The sequence below is a fragment of the Bombus pascuorum genome, chromosome 14 (assembly GCF_905332965.1).
Source record: "Bombus pascuorum chromosome 14, iyBomPasc1.1, whole genome shotgun sequence".
In the NCBI taxonomy this organism is placed as follows: Eukaryota; Metazoa; Arthropoda; class Insecta; order Hymenoptera; family Apidae; genus Bombus; species Bombus pascuorum.
The window spans coordinates 2,423,069-2,437,057 of record NC_083501.1 but is presented as its reverse complement, the minus strand read 5'-3'; the positions used below and the strand labels follow the sequence as shown (position 1 = coordinate 2,437,057).

Genomic DNA, 13,989 nt, shown 5'->3' with positions numbered 1-13,989 from the left:
AATTTCGTTAATTTCCCTGTTCTCGCAAATGGAAAATATAAAATGTAATTAAAGAGATTCCGCTTCTATTTAAGATTATATCACGCCAGCAAAAATGAACAAGAACGTAGGTATCTATGGCAATATAATTTTGCGCGGATGATTCTTAATAAATAATAATTATATATTATAAATATATATTTATTATTGTAAAGATATATGGATAATAATCGTTGTTATAATCGTTCTACGCTATACCTGAATAGTAGGAGCTACGAGGTGTACGGTAATTTGAGATCCGCCAGATTTTAAGTCGAGTATGATTTTGAAGTCACGGTTCTGCAATTGGCTACTGGCACTTCCGCTACCACTTCCGCTGCTCTCGCTGATGCCGCTGGACATCGAACATACTGACAGTTCTAAAATCAGTTTGCAATCACGGCAATATTATATTAATTATGTGTAAAGTATTTAACACACTTTTGCACAAGGCAGATCATCCACTGCTTGGAATGTCGCCGCAGGCCCAAAGTCGAAGAAGCTTGAAGTGTTGCAAATAAATGCATAAAAAATTAAAAATAGAAGGAAGGAGCGTTCTACGTATAGGGAAGCAGCTGGTCTACTTAGAGATCTAAAAATGAGACATTTTAAAGGAAGGTAGACGATAGTTGACTATTTTCTTCACTACTAGGAACTACGAGCGTTAAAAAGTCTTTGCGTCGAATCCGCTGATTAATTAGTCGTTTAAATACTCAACAAATTTGTGGAAATCAAGTTTTACAACAAATTTTCAAACTAAGAACGATACTTGTTGCCGTTCGAAGCTGCTAGAATTTCGCAAGAATTTACGTTTAGTTACAAGTAATAAACTACCAACTAAGTGCAAAAGATTAAGTCGATTGCGATAGCATGAGATTACAAGGTAAAGCACTAAGAAGCTTTAGTCGAAGGATAATAATGTTGTAATACCATCGTCATCTGCGGTACTCTGGTCGTTAGGGTCCTCCACTAACACCGCATCGGAAAGAGGTATTTTTCCTATTTGTGGGACAAGATTCAAACGACCATCGTCGTCCGATTGACGCGTCGTTAGTAACAAATGATTGGAAAAGAGAAAGCACTGTCTGACTGCTTCCTTATCGCCACTACTTTTGCCTCCAAACGTCGCGCTCAATCTGCTTCGAGCTCCTTTTGGTTTATCTAAGATTTGGATGAGCGTACCTGAAAAACATAAAGTAGTAAGTTAATAGGAAAAAACCTTTTATCAAAGAATGGACAAAATATCACGAATCGGTGAATTAATTTAATCAAACATTTTTCGCGCAATAATACTTTTAAATTTATATACGATTAATTTTACCAAAATATCATTGCCTGGAAAATAATCACGAAAGTTTGTTGTTTACTCGTACCTTGTTCGATTCGATACGTATATGAGTTACTTTGTTGATAAGTCGGCATAGAACAACAACAACAAAAGGCAGAAAATTATCCACCAGTATTTTCGATGTATCTGAATATCCTTGATCCCTAATACTATCATTTGTACACTTCCTTGGTCCCCGTTATTTCGACAATACCTCCAACAAGTACGAGTCACCTCTTGATAAAATTTACGTGATCACATTTTCAACAAACGCTGAATCGTTCACCAATCGAACTGCAAAATGGAGCTCGTATGTGCTCGTATATATATATACATATATTTGCTTCTCGTCCCGCTAACCCCATGATACAACTTTCAAATTATCGGTCGGTAGTTCTAGAAGCTACAATTTTCATCTCCGATTCCTTTAAGCGTTATTACAAACGTAGAAAATTTACAATTCTGGCGAGACGAATGTCAGGAGAAAACTATCCGCGGGTGGGGCTTTTCCTGCACGCTATAAAGACGGAAGAACGTTTGCGTGGTAGCCATGTGATGCGATATCAAACACGAGGGTTCAGGGCTGTGTTAACGAACGATCCAACCTTCTCGAAACAATTCCAATTTACGCCAACGTGTGTTCGTGCAGAACAAAAATATCATGCACTAGGGCGTGAAACTTTTTCAACGAATATCGTTTTACAGATATAGCAGGTAATTTGTGTAAACTTTTACTCAGACGTGAAAGTGATCTAGGAGGATGACGAGAGTCGCCTTCTACCTCAAAACGTGTCTGCACTTGTGCCCCATTGAGCACGTTGTTTGGGAAACGTCTCTAAAGAAGACTGCTTCTAAACATCTTGAAAATGTTTTTAAGCAATTTTTACCATTCCTACGACGGCCCTGACGATACTTGTTGCGCATGATCCAGCAGTTTCGGCGTAGATCACGTGCATACGAATATACAACCCCATCGATTCTGGGGAACGGAGGGACGCGCTTGCGCCACGCACTCCGAATTTTCATTTCTCATGGACATTCCGGTAAAACCTTGGGCAAGACGTTCACGTGTAGCCAAGTTGACTTTACCGACTGCGTCGAAGAATTTTCCATCGATTTTCTCGGTTCAAGGTAAAGGGAAAGCGAAGCTTCGATAGGATCTCGTTACCGACGTCATTGGCAAAGGAAAATGTAAATTTCTACTCGGTCGAGCAATTCGTGATACCAGTAACCGAAATAAAGGAAAAATGTACGTACGATGTGCTTGTACTGAATTACAGTAGCGATGAAATAGTCAAATTTAGATACGTTTTTAGTTATTATCCCATCGACCATATCAATCGTATAGTAATTCGAACATGGAAATTATCGATCGACCGAATCGAAAGTACTAATTCGCAAATTTAAACTTCTTCCATTCTTCCCACAGCTATTCGCGCTACCATAAAAATTAGATGCATAGAGAAAACGAGTAATGTCGCTCACCCTGTCTGACGAACACTTGATTGACGTCGAGTAAAATATCGCAACCCTCTACGATCATTCGTTCCACGGCCAAGTTTTTTCGTAAATTTTCTGTTTCACTGACCTGAAATAACGTGAATATATTAAATCCTTTATCAATAATCAATAGTTAATACTATATTACGGAATTATGCAAACAAAACACGTTGCTCTGGAATGATTAACCAACAGTTTAATCGAATATACGATTAGTACCTCGTCGTGCATTTGTCTCGATAAATATTCCAATTGTTGCCTCGCATTTTGTAAACTTTTTCGTTCAACGTGATCGTAAGGAGTGTGGGCCAATAATTCGTGCAGCGTAATAATGTATCTTGGAATCTGAAAAATATACGCAGAAAATTATCTCCGGTCTCCTTATTATCCTCGAAATTATTTTAATTAATATCCAATTTAACGTTAGTCGCTTGCAATAGAATTCGTCGATCAACTCTATTGGATTTTCAGAAATAAATTACAATATTAATCCACGTATCGGGCAATTTCTAGAATAGTATTACCTAAAACATCGTTAATCGTATTTAAACGCAAAACACGTAGTAAACGGGGTCTTGAAAATGTAACTGCGGTATTAATTTTCAACGATGGCAGTCGCTTATCGCTTTGCAAAATTTAACTACATCATGTATTACGCACGACACTGTAAATAATTCTCTTTAATCCGATTAATCGCATTTGAGGTAAGGTCATATTCGTAGAAATTAAAATTTCTTGGTACTCCTCATTGCCCCTCTTCTTTACTCTTCTCTTTTACTCCTAACTTCTCTTGCCCTTTTTTCATTCGTCGCGTATAAAAAAATACTTAATGGGATTTGTCTTGTTATCCTATGAAAAGTTGTTGCGATAATATGGTATAAAGAGCGTATAATCCTTGAAAACGTCGAAACAAAAAAAAAAGAGGACGTATTATACTACATTTATAATTCAAGTGCGATAATGGAAATTACTTTTAGAATATTTATTAGAGAATGGTACGACAGCATGCTGCGAAAAAGATTAGTGTAGAAAAAATTAGGGAAAGTTGAAATATACTAATACCTAAAATCTCTGTAAATAAATTTACCTTCAAAATATTAAAAAATTTGTTTTTCATGTGTGCTGCGTGGGAAAGTGGCCAACGCAGTTTCTATGTATATATTGATTTATAAAGTAACGAAACAATTCAGCCATTAATAATAAATGTTAACCCTTAGCATTTTTTTACGTTGTTAGTAAAAATAAACTTTTCCACGCGTAATTACAATTTACAGATACCGTAACGAGCACACCGTGACAAAAATTTACATGCGTTATAAAAGAAAAATAAGACGACGCGCGACGCCGCTGCGTTTAATCACCAACGCTTAAACGAAAAGCGGAAAAAGAAGCGAAACCTATTTTGTTCCGAAATGAAATTTCCACATCGAGTAGTCTTTCACCTTCGAGCCACAATTTTACCACAATCGGGACACGCAGGATTTTCTGGATTTATGACCGGTGATCACAACTAGCCGGGAACTGTTCGTAACATTATTACTCTCTTTTATCGTTAATTGGTTAATAGCTGCGCAATACGTGACGCAAATATCGACCGATGAAATAGAAACCCGGAAATATTTCTCCAGGCATGTTGTATACGTAAACCAAAATAAAAGCCATTAATTAAAAGCTCAATTAATTCCTATCGATAAGCGACGGATAGATTTTTTAATTTTGCCGTTGTTAATCGACGTTTAATCAATTCGTTTATTGAAACAAATTGAATGTAATATGACGTACCTGATGCATAGGATACGTTAAAAAGGTCTCCAGTGAACGTCCTCCGCAAGCAGTCTTGTTCTCCAATCTAGTGAGCAATGCAGCGAACGAAGGTGATGATTGCTTGCATTCAGTCAACACTTGAAGACTGTAATGGTGGTTCCTGACGTATTCTTGATAAATTGACAACATTGGTAGTAACATGTCGAACAAATCGCCTGAAATCACCGAGTATGATTCTTTCTATCGTTATCACAGCAACATTCTAATAAAGAATTCTTTCATGTTGCTATATAATCTTATATGTTACGTTGCCAATTAACAACAAATAAAAATTAACCAAAATGTTACCTAAAAAATGTTATCTCGATCGAAATCGCTTAATAGAAACGAAACTACGTACCTAAAACTAAAGTGGGCCAGCTCTCCATACGAGAAGTGAGACCCTTCAGGAAGATCTGATGAAGGAACAACACTGTTTCGCTATTCAAAAATATGCTATTCACATCCTCGTGACTACAAGGGGGTTTCTTTGAACTGGCAGCCATCTTAAAAGGCCTCAAGAAACAGCTTACTAATATCTCCATCTGTTCCGTATATTCTTCTTCGGCTTCCACCATTTGAAACACTAAGCTGAAATATTAAGAAAATCTTTTTCGTTTTGTCTTCTGTCTCTCTCCCTGCTAGGCAAAGCAAAGGATAAATACACGGGGAAACGGAACACGTATATTTTGAATTAATCGAATATATGAACGAATATTTCCACTTATGATAATTTAGCCCGCTAGATTGAAGAACAGTCAAGGATATTAATTTCATTTTGCCTCTAATTAGTTGTTGGGATAATTATCGCAGCTGCACGTTGAAGGCATAGTACAATTAGCGAATCGGCCTCCCACTCAAAGCTAATGAGTTTCCGCCTCGAGAGATCATTACTTCCAATATGCCTGGAAGGAAATGACGCAGCGTTCGCCAATGAATCTTCGTGCTTCACGTGAAACTAAAATTACTGTCGCTTCGTACTCTCGTGATTATCGTTTCACGTCGCAACTAACCAACAATGTTTTCGATGTTTATATCACATCGAGATACTCTGAATGGAGAAATTAAAGCTACCTAATATTAGGTACGTTAGTGGCTTTTAGCTATTTATAGGTAAAATCGTAACGTTAGGAGATATAAAAGAGAACAGCTAGATCGCAATTATTCCTCCTTCGATCGATATATGTTATAACCTGATCGTCAAATCCTAGCATCGTATGCAACGGACATTTGAAATTAAACGCGAATATATAGTTTAGCTTATTTCTGTTTCTTCGCGTTTTTAGTTGGTACAAACGTGTAGTAATCCGTAGCAAAGTTTCGATATTTACAATTGGCAAGAAGGATATTTAGACTAATGTGAATACAGAGCCGGATGTAAAGGAAGAATGCACTTAATGATCCTGGACTAGCGCGTCTCAACGTTTTCTGGGAATAGGTGCAAAGTTTACCTGGGTTAAATGAGCGAAGCAGAGGAACGCAGAGAGAATGTGGCAGGCAAGCGCAAAGGTACATGTATACGTAGGTATACGATGTTGTGGTAGAAGATGAATACCAACAAGGTCAATTTCAAAGTGCCTTTGAGAGAGTAAGTCTAATAGGAATTTAGGATATGTTTAATGGCTTTTATATAATTTATACAAAGCTTTGTTCATCTTTTCGTGCTCCCACATCAAATGCAAACTAAATACAAACAGTTGTAATTTACTATAAAATTATTTCTACGATAAGTAATAGTTTTAGATTAAACTCAGCCGTTTGATCATCGTTTAAATAAGGTAGCCGAAAATGATTATTTAATAACGTATCGTCTCATTTCGCTACTATTACATAATGTTTCAAATATATCTGCGTATACGAGGTTAAAATTACAGCAAAAACCGGGGGAATTCTCCGAATGACTAATTAATAATGAAACTGGCCGTTAATCAGCACACATAGCGTACTAAGCACAAAATTCTACCAGGCAAATAATGCTCTATGTTATTTATCGAAGCAAAGTTTGCTATCTGAAATTGTTTTGTTGTGGGACTTCGAGGGACAGAGTGCTGCCTCTGTTTGTTTCGTTCTTTTCCTCGATCAAACATTTATTAAGCGAATACACGTCTCGGGAGAGTATTTAATCGAATGAGAACACGAGCAACACGAAACAAACGTAACAAGCTCGATGGCGACAAACATATACGGTAATAAACAATTCGTCCAAGTACTTTTCGAAACGAACAATGTTGCATAATCAACGTCGCGTTAAGCCACTATTTAGTAATTAAATATCATTTAATATTCCGCAAATATTATCGCTGACATTTCACAGATACACACGCGTCGTGTTATACTTATTAAAGCGTAATTGTTATCGATACAATATACGGTTGTTTCGATTACTCGACAGGCTATTTATTTGCAAGTAAATCAATTTCGATGTACACCTGTTTCAAGATCGATGTATATATATATACATTACGTATAATAATCGTATAACCAACATAGACAGTTAAATCAATCAATTAATTAAAACTAATTCACACCTGTTCCCTGTAAGATAACATTAATGTTTAAGATACTACAGGATAGGACCATGTATTAATCCCATTTGAATTTATCCCTTGTTCCATCTTCCATCGCCGTCTTTACAAAAATATTGAACGTTAAAGTTTTCATATTCTAAGAATTTGATCTAATAATCGTAATTAGATTCGAGAAAGCTTTCAGCACCGTTGCTATCTTAGGTGATTGTTACGTGTTTATGCTAAAGATCGAAGGAATAAGGACAGTAATTCCTACCTGTTCCGCTTACGCATGCTCTCAGCATGAGGGCTTTTAATGTACTGCTCGACGATCTGCTTCCAACGCCTGCGGCACAGCCAACCCCTGAAGAAGCTTTGAACCTTTTTAATTTTCTGCATCTCGATCGAGCCCTCGCTGATATCTCGTAATCCAAACGCTGAAATTCCCGAACCATGTGCCTCGTATCCAAAAGAGGATCCCGACACGTATAAACTGCCAGTGCCTTGGGACATGGTCCTTTGAACTCCCGGTCTTCCTGTATACGAAGCTACAGGCCTTAACTCTTTCTTCAGGGTGCACAGCTGCAAGAACACGAATCACGCAATATAACGTAAGAATAAAGTGAGAGAAACTAAAAAAATTCATTCTTCGAAATTATCGGAAGTGCCGAGTTAGATTATATCGCAATATCACGCGTAATACGCGATATGGCCTTAAATCGCTTTAACAGACAAATACTAAAATGTACTATGCCAATTTAATTAAAAAGGGAACTAAGAAAGTAGAATTTTCATTATGATACGAATACGCGAATCCCTTCTTTTTCTTATTTTGAGATATAAATTAGAATGGACATTCTCGTATTTAATATACGGGATTTTTTAGGTCAAGGAATTTTTGTAACATCGAACTACCTATTCTTTTAATGATCTTTATATGCGTACACTCGGAGAAGGACAAATATCAGTTAATTATATTAATGGAAAGTAAGAGATTATACCGTACATGACGTATATATATATTTTTCATTCCAATTGTCATCGTTAATACCTTCTTCGTAGTACTTTATTTCTTGGAAAAAGGTAGTTCATTTTATACGCGAAATTAGATTCGTTGTTACAACATCGGAGAAAGTTTTAACGAAACCTTATCCTATAGCAGACTGTAACCATAACGGACCATCCTTATCTCACGAAATACTGTTCTGCCAAGGGACGATCGGAGTTTAGGAAACGTTTACGACGTTTCCCATAGTCCCGTCATTGTTAAACCGTAACGAAATCCAGGAACCTGTCCACGAATGTGACAATAACGTTTCGAGAGTAATTACGTTTCCGTCATAGTTGCAACAATGTGAACAATTTTGTCTCTATTTTTGTATCGTTTTTATTATATAGAAAATAAGTATGTATCCAGTCGTTTTAGTTGTTATGCCAATTGACGTTTGACGTCTTGTCACATTACGAAGAATCGTGACAACACCCTTCGGGGCAAATTTCTTAGCCAATTCAAATAATCTTAGCTCCAATTCTACTATTTGAAAATTAGGCTAAGCTAGTGTTTAACATACTTCCCCTCGGAGCTTCTTTATCTCTGATGCGAGCTCCTCGCATTGCTGTGTGTACTGCCACTTAGCCGTCTTCTCGGACTCGACGATCTGCAACAGGTGCAAATGCTTCTGCTCGAGCTCTTCCTTTTGCAACAGCAATCTGTTGAAACTGCAATCAATAATCAAGTTGCTAATGGAACAGATACATACATCTGCCTTGGTGCTTACTTTTTAATTAGATCAAAATTCATCATAATTCCAGCCAAGCAAAGGATTTTAATACAATTCTGATTATCTTAAGCCTCGGTAGATTTAGTCAGATAAACAATATACAGCTATAGCGGATGTTAAACTATGAAATTGCAAGTAAAAAGCTAGTATTGTTCGTCCTTTGCTATGACGTATTTTTGCAATATTTTTTACAATATTTATATGTAGTAGTTTCAGAATGGAACTCCATCTGACTTGTTATTGTACATCTTGTTAAAGCCGATTTTAGATACTACAGTGACTCGTGAAACTGTTGCGACCCTTTCAAGCTTTTTTAAAATCCGACCATACGGATCGGTTTTTATTTAAAAGTTAGGAGGATCAGAGCTTACCACACGACGCATAAAAATATTTTTGAAAAAATTTCGATTGTTCGCAATCGCGAAGGGAAAAGTAAACGTCGCATTCTTCGACTTTCTTATCGTATGCTTAAAACTTTATTCATTCCTGTTGAAGTGGTTACCACTTCTAAGAAAACTCTACATCTGGTCTTCTTAGTTTTCTCAAGCACTGAAGCCATCGACAGCGTATAGACGATAGACTGGGACGAAGGCAGACCATAGACCATAGACAGGCGACGATGGCTTCGGGGCTAGCGCGCGGATCGGGACCAGCTCAAATTATATTCCTACTTGTACTTACCCTTCTGTATTCAAATACATTTTCTACTTTAGAATTTATCCACGCGTTCCTCCGTTCATACATTTAATAACCCCAACAATTCCAATTGCAATTTTTTTCAAATTTCGTTTACACCTCATTCAGTAAGCTGATCCTCTTGAAAGCTCCAACAGATTCAAGGCGTTTGGTGCGATTTTAAAAAACTCATTCAATCTCAAATTTGTAACCAGTCTGCGAGTCACTGTAAGCAGTACAACCGTAAACGAGCTTGACATATTGACAAATTAAGAATCACTTTAGAAAAGCGTGCAGTCGTTTCAAGTAGTATCGAACCGAAATTGATCAGACAACAGAGTCTAAGCGTTCTATGTACGCTGTAAGATGGTTTGTTTCTTTTATATGTATATCTCCATTGTGTAATTTCATTTTATTCCCGTCTTCTTCGTGTATTCTTTTTATATACACCGATGGCTTAGAATACATTAAAATTTCCGATGAAAAAGTTGTCAACAGCGTACCATTTTTTATCGAAATATCTTTCCGTATTATATATCTCGATTCGAACAAACGATTTTTATTAATACAAGTGCAAATAACTCCAACTCCCCTACCAACTGAAATTTAATCGATAACCACTAGTCCTTTCACGCGACGACAAACAGCAAACTTGATAGCATCCCAAAAACATGCTATTGGCGTCTGTAATACGAGTAACATTATATTGTGCCGAGTCGTAAAATGTAAAATGCTAGTAATCAGCGAATCTAGTAACTCAAAGGAGCAAACGCACGTATGTATATAATATATATGTTGATAATATAAGTCCACGTTGATCCAAGGAAGAAGATATCCTTTTCGTACGTATCCTTTCCAAGGATTATAAAAGTCGGCTTCGATAAGAGAGAACAATATTAAAATATAAGTCTGAACGTTTTCTCCAGCTCTTTATCCATTTCAGATCATACTCGATCCTATTCGGACACGGATAAAATTACTTTTATGTTAAAATACAGGAAAACCCGATTTTGATCATTGAAATTTCGTTTAAATTTCGTTCAAATTTTGTTAATAATAGTTGCGAATCGATAAAAGAAGGATCAGGGGCAACGGTTGGTTGCCCGTTTGCTTTGGCAAAAGAAAAAAGAACGAACGATGAACAACATGCGACGTTAGTGACGCACGTAGAGGACGTTATGGTCGTTTGACACACCTGGAGGCATTGCCAACGCGATCACGTTTGTCACATAGGCAAAACCATTAAGGCACTAACGTGAAAAAGAACAGACAAGCCAACCACGATCTAGAAATCCATGGCAGCCGTGCGAGCTACGCGAATAAAAAAATTAAAATGACCTTATTGCTATTTTATAAAATACGAGAAAGGACAACGCGTAAGAAGTTATCGTTTTATGATTTATTTCTCCGCTCTTTTCATATTGTTATGCTCTACTTCTTTTGATATTTTAAAGACCTTGGACCCGAACTATGCGAAGATATCATCGTTTTAATCACGCTCGTTTCGACCTATAAATTACACACATAATATATAGTTACCTAGCTTCTCGTATGGCTTCGATCCACGTTTTGCAGTCTGACTCTGTAGCCGCTTTTAGCTCGTATGATCGTTGATTCTCCCTTCTATAGGATATCGCGAAACAGTGCTGAAACACATTGTGTAGCAAAAGCATAATTAATCAAATTCCATTTCGAACGATGCGCTTACGGCGAAGTTCGTGTAAATTTAACTTATTCGCTACATTCGTTGTCAGTGATTCGGCTAATTGCAAAAACAGACGTAAGAACTTGAAAGAAAATTTCGTCCGAAGCAAACAACAAGTTTACGCTGTTAAACAAGTTTCAAGTTGATGGAATTCGAGTAACTTGACTAAACGTTTACGAGAATGCCTTATGGAAGCTTATTCGTTTATGATATTCTTTATTCGTTTATTATTCGCCAATAGATCGACGAAAATCTTGAAGAAACCGTGTTTCAATATAAATCGTTCCAATAGCGATGGATAGGGTCGTTGCGTGGCAGTTTCGGACTTTGAAAATTCATTGAAAAGTTTTAATGTGCCAGAAACAAATATACAAGAGGCAGAGATGTCGGCGTAATAAAACATGCGCCATGTCGAGTCAGGCGTTAAATACATTCCGACCGATCAGGTACTCGTAATTGTACATTTCGTCGTATTGACTCAGGCGTTTTATTATAACCCGCGACATCGTACTGCGGGTATGTTGTCAAGCGTACGATCTACACGAGAGAGCATGTGGCCTATTGTAAACGAAACCTCGGTCCGAGGTCGACAACGAGTAAACCGTACAGTGTGTTTGTCAACGATCGAAGATGTGTACGGCCAGTTGCAATGAAATTATGCTGACAGAGTGTTCAAAACTCGAAGCCGCTGTAACTTGCAGCGACACGTGCAATAATCTAGATTCAACTAATGCAACTATTTAGGTCGACGGAATTCTTGATTAATTCGAAAAACTGTCGTTAGAAGATGCAAAAATGGGAAATTCTTTGCGAGAGAGATTTCGAATTTGTTGCTTGGTTGTTCGTAGCGAATATTGAAACAAATAAGCTTTCAATTCCGAGCCGTATTTACGTGTACAAATAAAACGATATTCCGTGTACGAAGTGGAAAGCTTTTACGAAACATACTGAATTATTCTAACAGTAATAATAATTTCACGAAGAAGCACGAAGATGAGAACGTAGTACCCTAGTGGAAAGGAAATATTTTACGACATGCTACAAACAGATTATGCTTTTTATACGCCAGAAGCGTATTATTAATACAAAAGTGAATGTTATCAATAAACGAAAGTGTAGATTTTTCGATGCGACGAGTAGCGTTGCGTTTGTCACGGTAATCTTGGAATATAGAATAATCATAGTTTACAAACCAGTTCGCATACCATAGCCATCAAAACTACGATTAAGCAGTAATATCCTACCCGTATGCCGGCATCCAGCGATAACCCCTCCACAGGAGCCAAAACCTTGATATAAAAATCCTCTCAAGTCAGCACTCGACATTCCATTCCTATTTCTGTTCTGTTCATGTGACATTCTGTACCGTTACTCTGTCAGTTTTGTAATAAATTGTGAAACAACTATCAATTGTTATTAATTGGAGTACGAATCTCTCACCTTACGCGCGGAACGTGAAATAATCTCGAACCGACGCGATACGTTGCACGAAGAATTTAGTCAGCTTTACACAAATTTTACCGCGTTTTGATTCTCGCACCACGCGGACGACAGTTCTGTTGCTACTGCCTCGATTTTGAGTATCGCTCGGCACCTTCTGCGACCTTCTAATTACTCAGACGTGTTTTGCATACGTTCCATGTTGCGATACATCGTTGATCGTGTTTCGTTTCTTCCGTACACTTAACCGAACATCTGTAAACCTCGCGACAAATACGTTCGCTGCTTAAAAAAGGTACGTTTCGATGGAAAGAACGAATACAAAGGTAGCGCGATAAGTTTGCGTAAAACATTCCGGATCTGATCGAAAGCGTTGAAACAAAGTGATGAAAAAGAGAGACGTTTGATAAATCTCCGAGAGATCTGTCGTCGACATCGGTATATCTCGACAGAGAAAAACATCGGAACCAGAAGTTCTTATTATCGAGTCGATTACGGTCCTGTGTACAAGGCGAGCCAACGGGACGCCAGTAATCCATCAAGCGGTTGTCAAGCACGTACTTTCTCCACCACGAGGACGCATATTAGACGTTACTTACAGACAATTTGCCGCCGACTCAGCTACGAAAGTTTCTCTCAGGGGAGAAAAAGGTTCTTGGCTCTCGCCTTTCCGCCCGATGCTCGAGTTTCAATTTTTTTCCTTTTTTTTTTTGCGATGCCAATTAAGGTAGGGAAGTTTTATGATAGGATCTCTAGAGAAGAGCGGAAATAATCCCTTTTCTGTCTCACTTGACCTATTACGTCAGTGTTCTCGCCGCGCTCCTGTTTCTCCACGAAATTCTCAGACTACCGCAGTTTATTCATGCGTTACCCGCCTCTGCTTTACATAACCTTTAGCGAGAAACCTCACACGACTTCGCCATGATTTCGTACAGCATTAAATTCATAATTTCTCACGTTCTGCCTTCGCGAAAATAATTACGCGTTTATCTTCGAAACGTTATCGCATGATATGATACGAGCTAAAGGTACGAAAGAAAATAAATATCGAATGTTTCCTAATTTTTTATTCGCACGCGAGGCTTTAGAAACGTAGCATTGGTTGAATAATGTTTCTCATTAACGTCAAAATCGTTCAAACGCCAACTTTTCTTGCTCCATTTATATTTAGGTCGTGCTAATTGCTCTCCGTTTTAAAGTCACCTAGGTTTACGACAGAAATCCTCAGGCAAA

The 13,989-nt window shown here is 37.6% G+C and overlaps 1 protein-coding gene across 5 annotated transcripts in view; it reads right to left on the bottom strand.

The window, feature by feature from the left end:
- LOC132914241 (ras-specific guanine nucleotide-releasing factor 2-like) overlaps positions 1-13,989 on the bottom strand; it is a 56,770-nt gene that overhangs the window by 16,179 nt on the left and 26,602 nt on the right. For 3 of the 5 annotated variants that reach the window (XM_060973182.1, XM_060973178.1, XM_060973179.1), the window contains exons 5-14: positions 11,151-11,257; positions 8,727-8,874; positions 7,433-7,737; positions 5,010-5,239; positions 4,628-4,824; positions 3,065-3,190; positions 2,831-2,933; positions 949-1,200; positions 460-520; positions 238-373 (exon numbers count right to left, since the gene is read on the bottom strand). In XM_060973182.1, the coding sequence (XP_060829165.1) occupies positions 238-373; positions 460-520; positions 949-1,200; positions 2,831-2,933; positions 3,065-3,190; positions 4,628-4,824; positions 5,010-5,239; positions 7,433-7,737; positions 8,727-8,874; positions 11,151-11,257 (1,665 nt within the window). Of the gene's footprint in view, positions 1-237; positions 399-459; positions 521-948; positions 1,201-2,830; positions 2,934-3,064; positions 3,191-4,627; positions 4,825-5,009; positions 5,240-7,432; positions 7,738-8,726; positions 8,875-11,150; positions 11,258-13,989 lie in introns of all 5 variants that reach the window. The other 2 variants (XM_060973180.1, XM_060973181.1) reach the window with 2 other exon arrangements.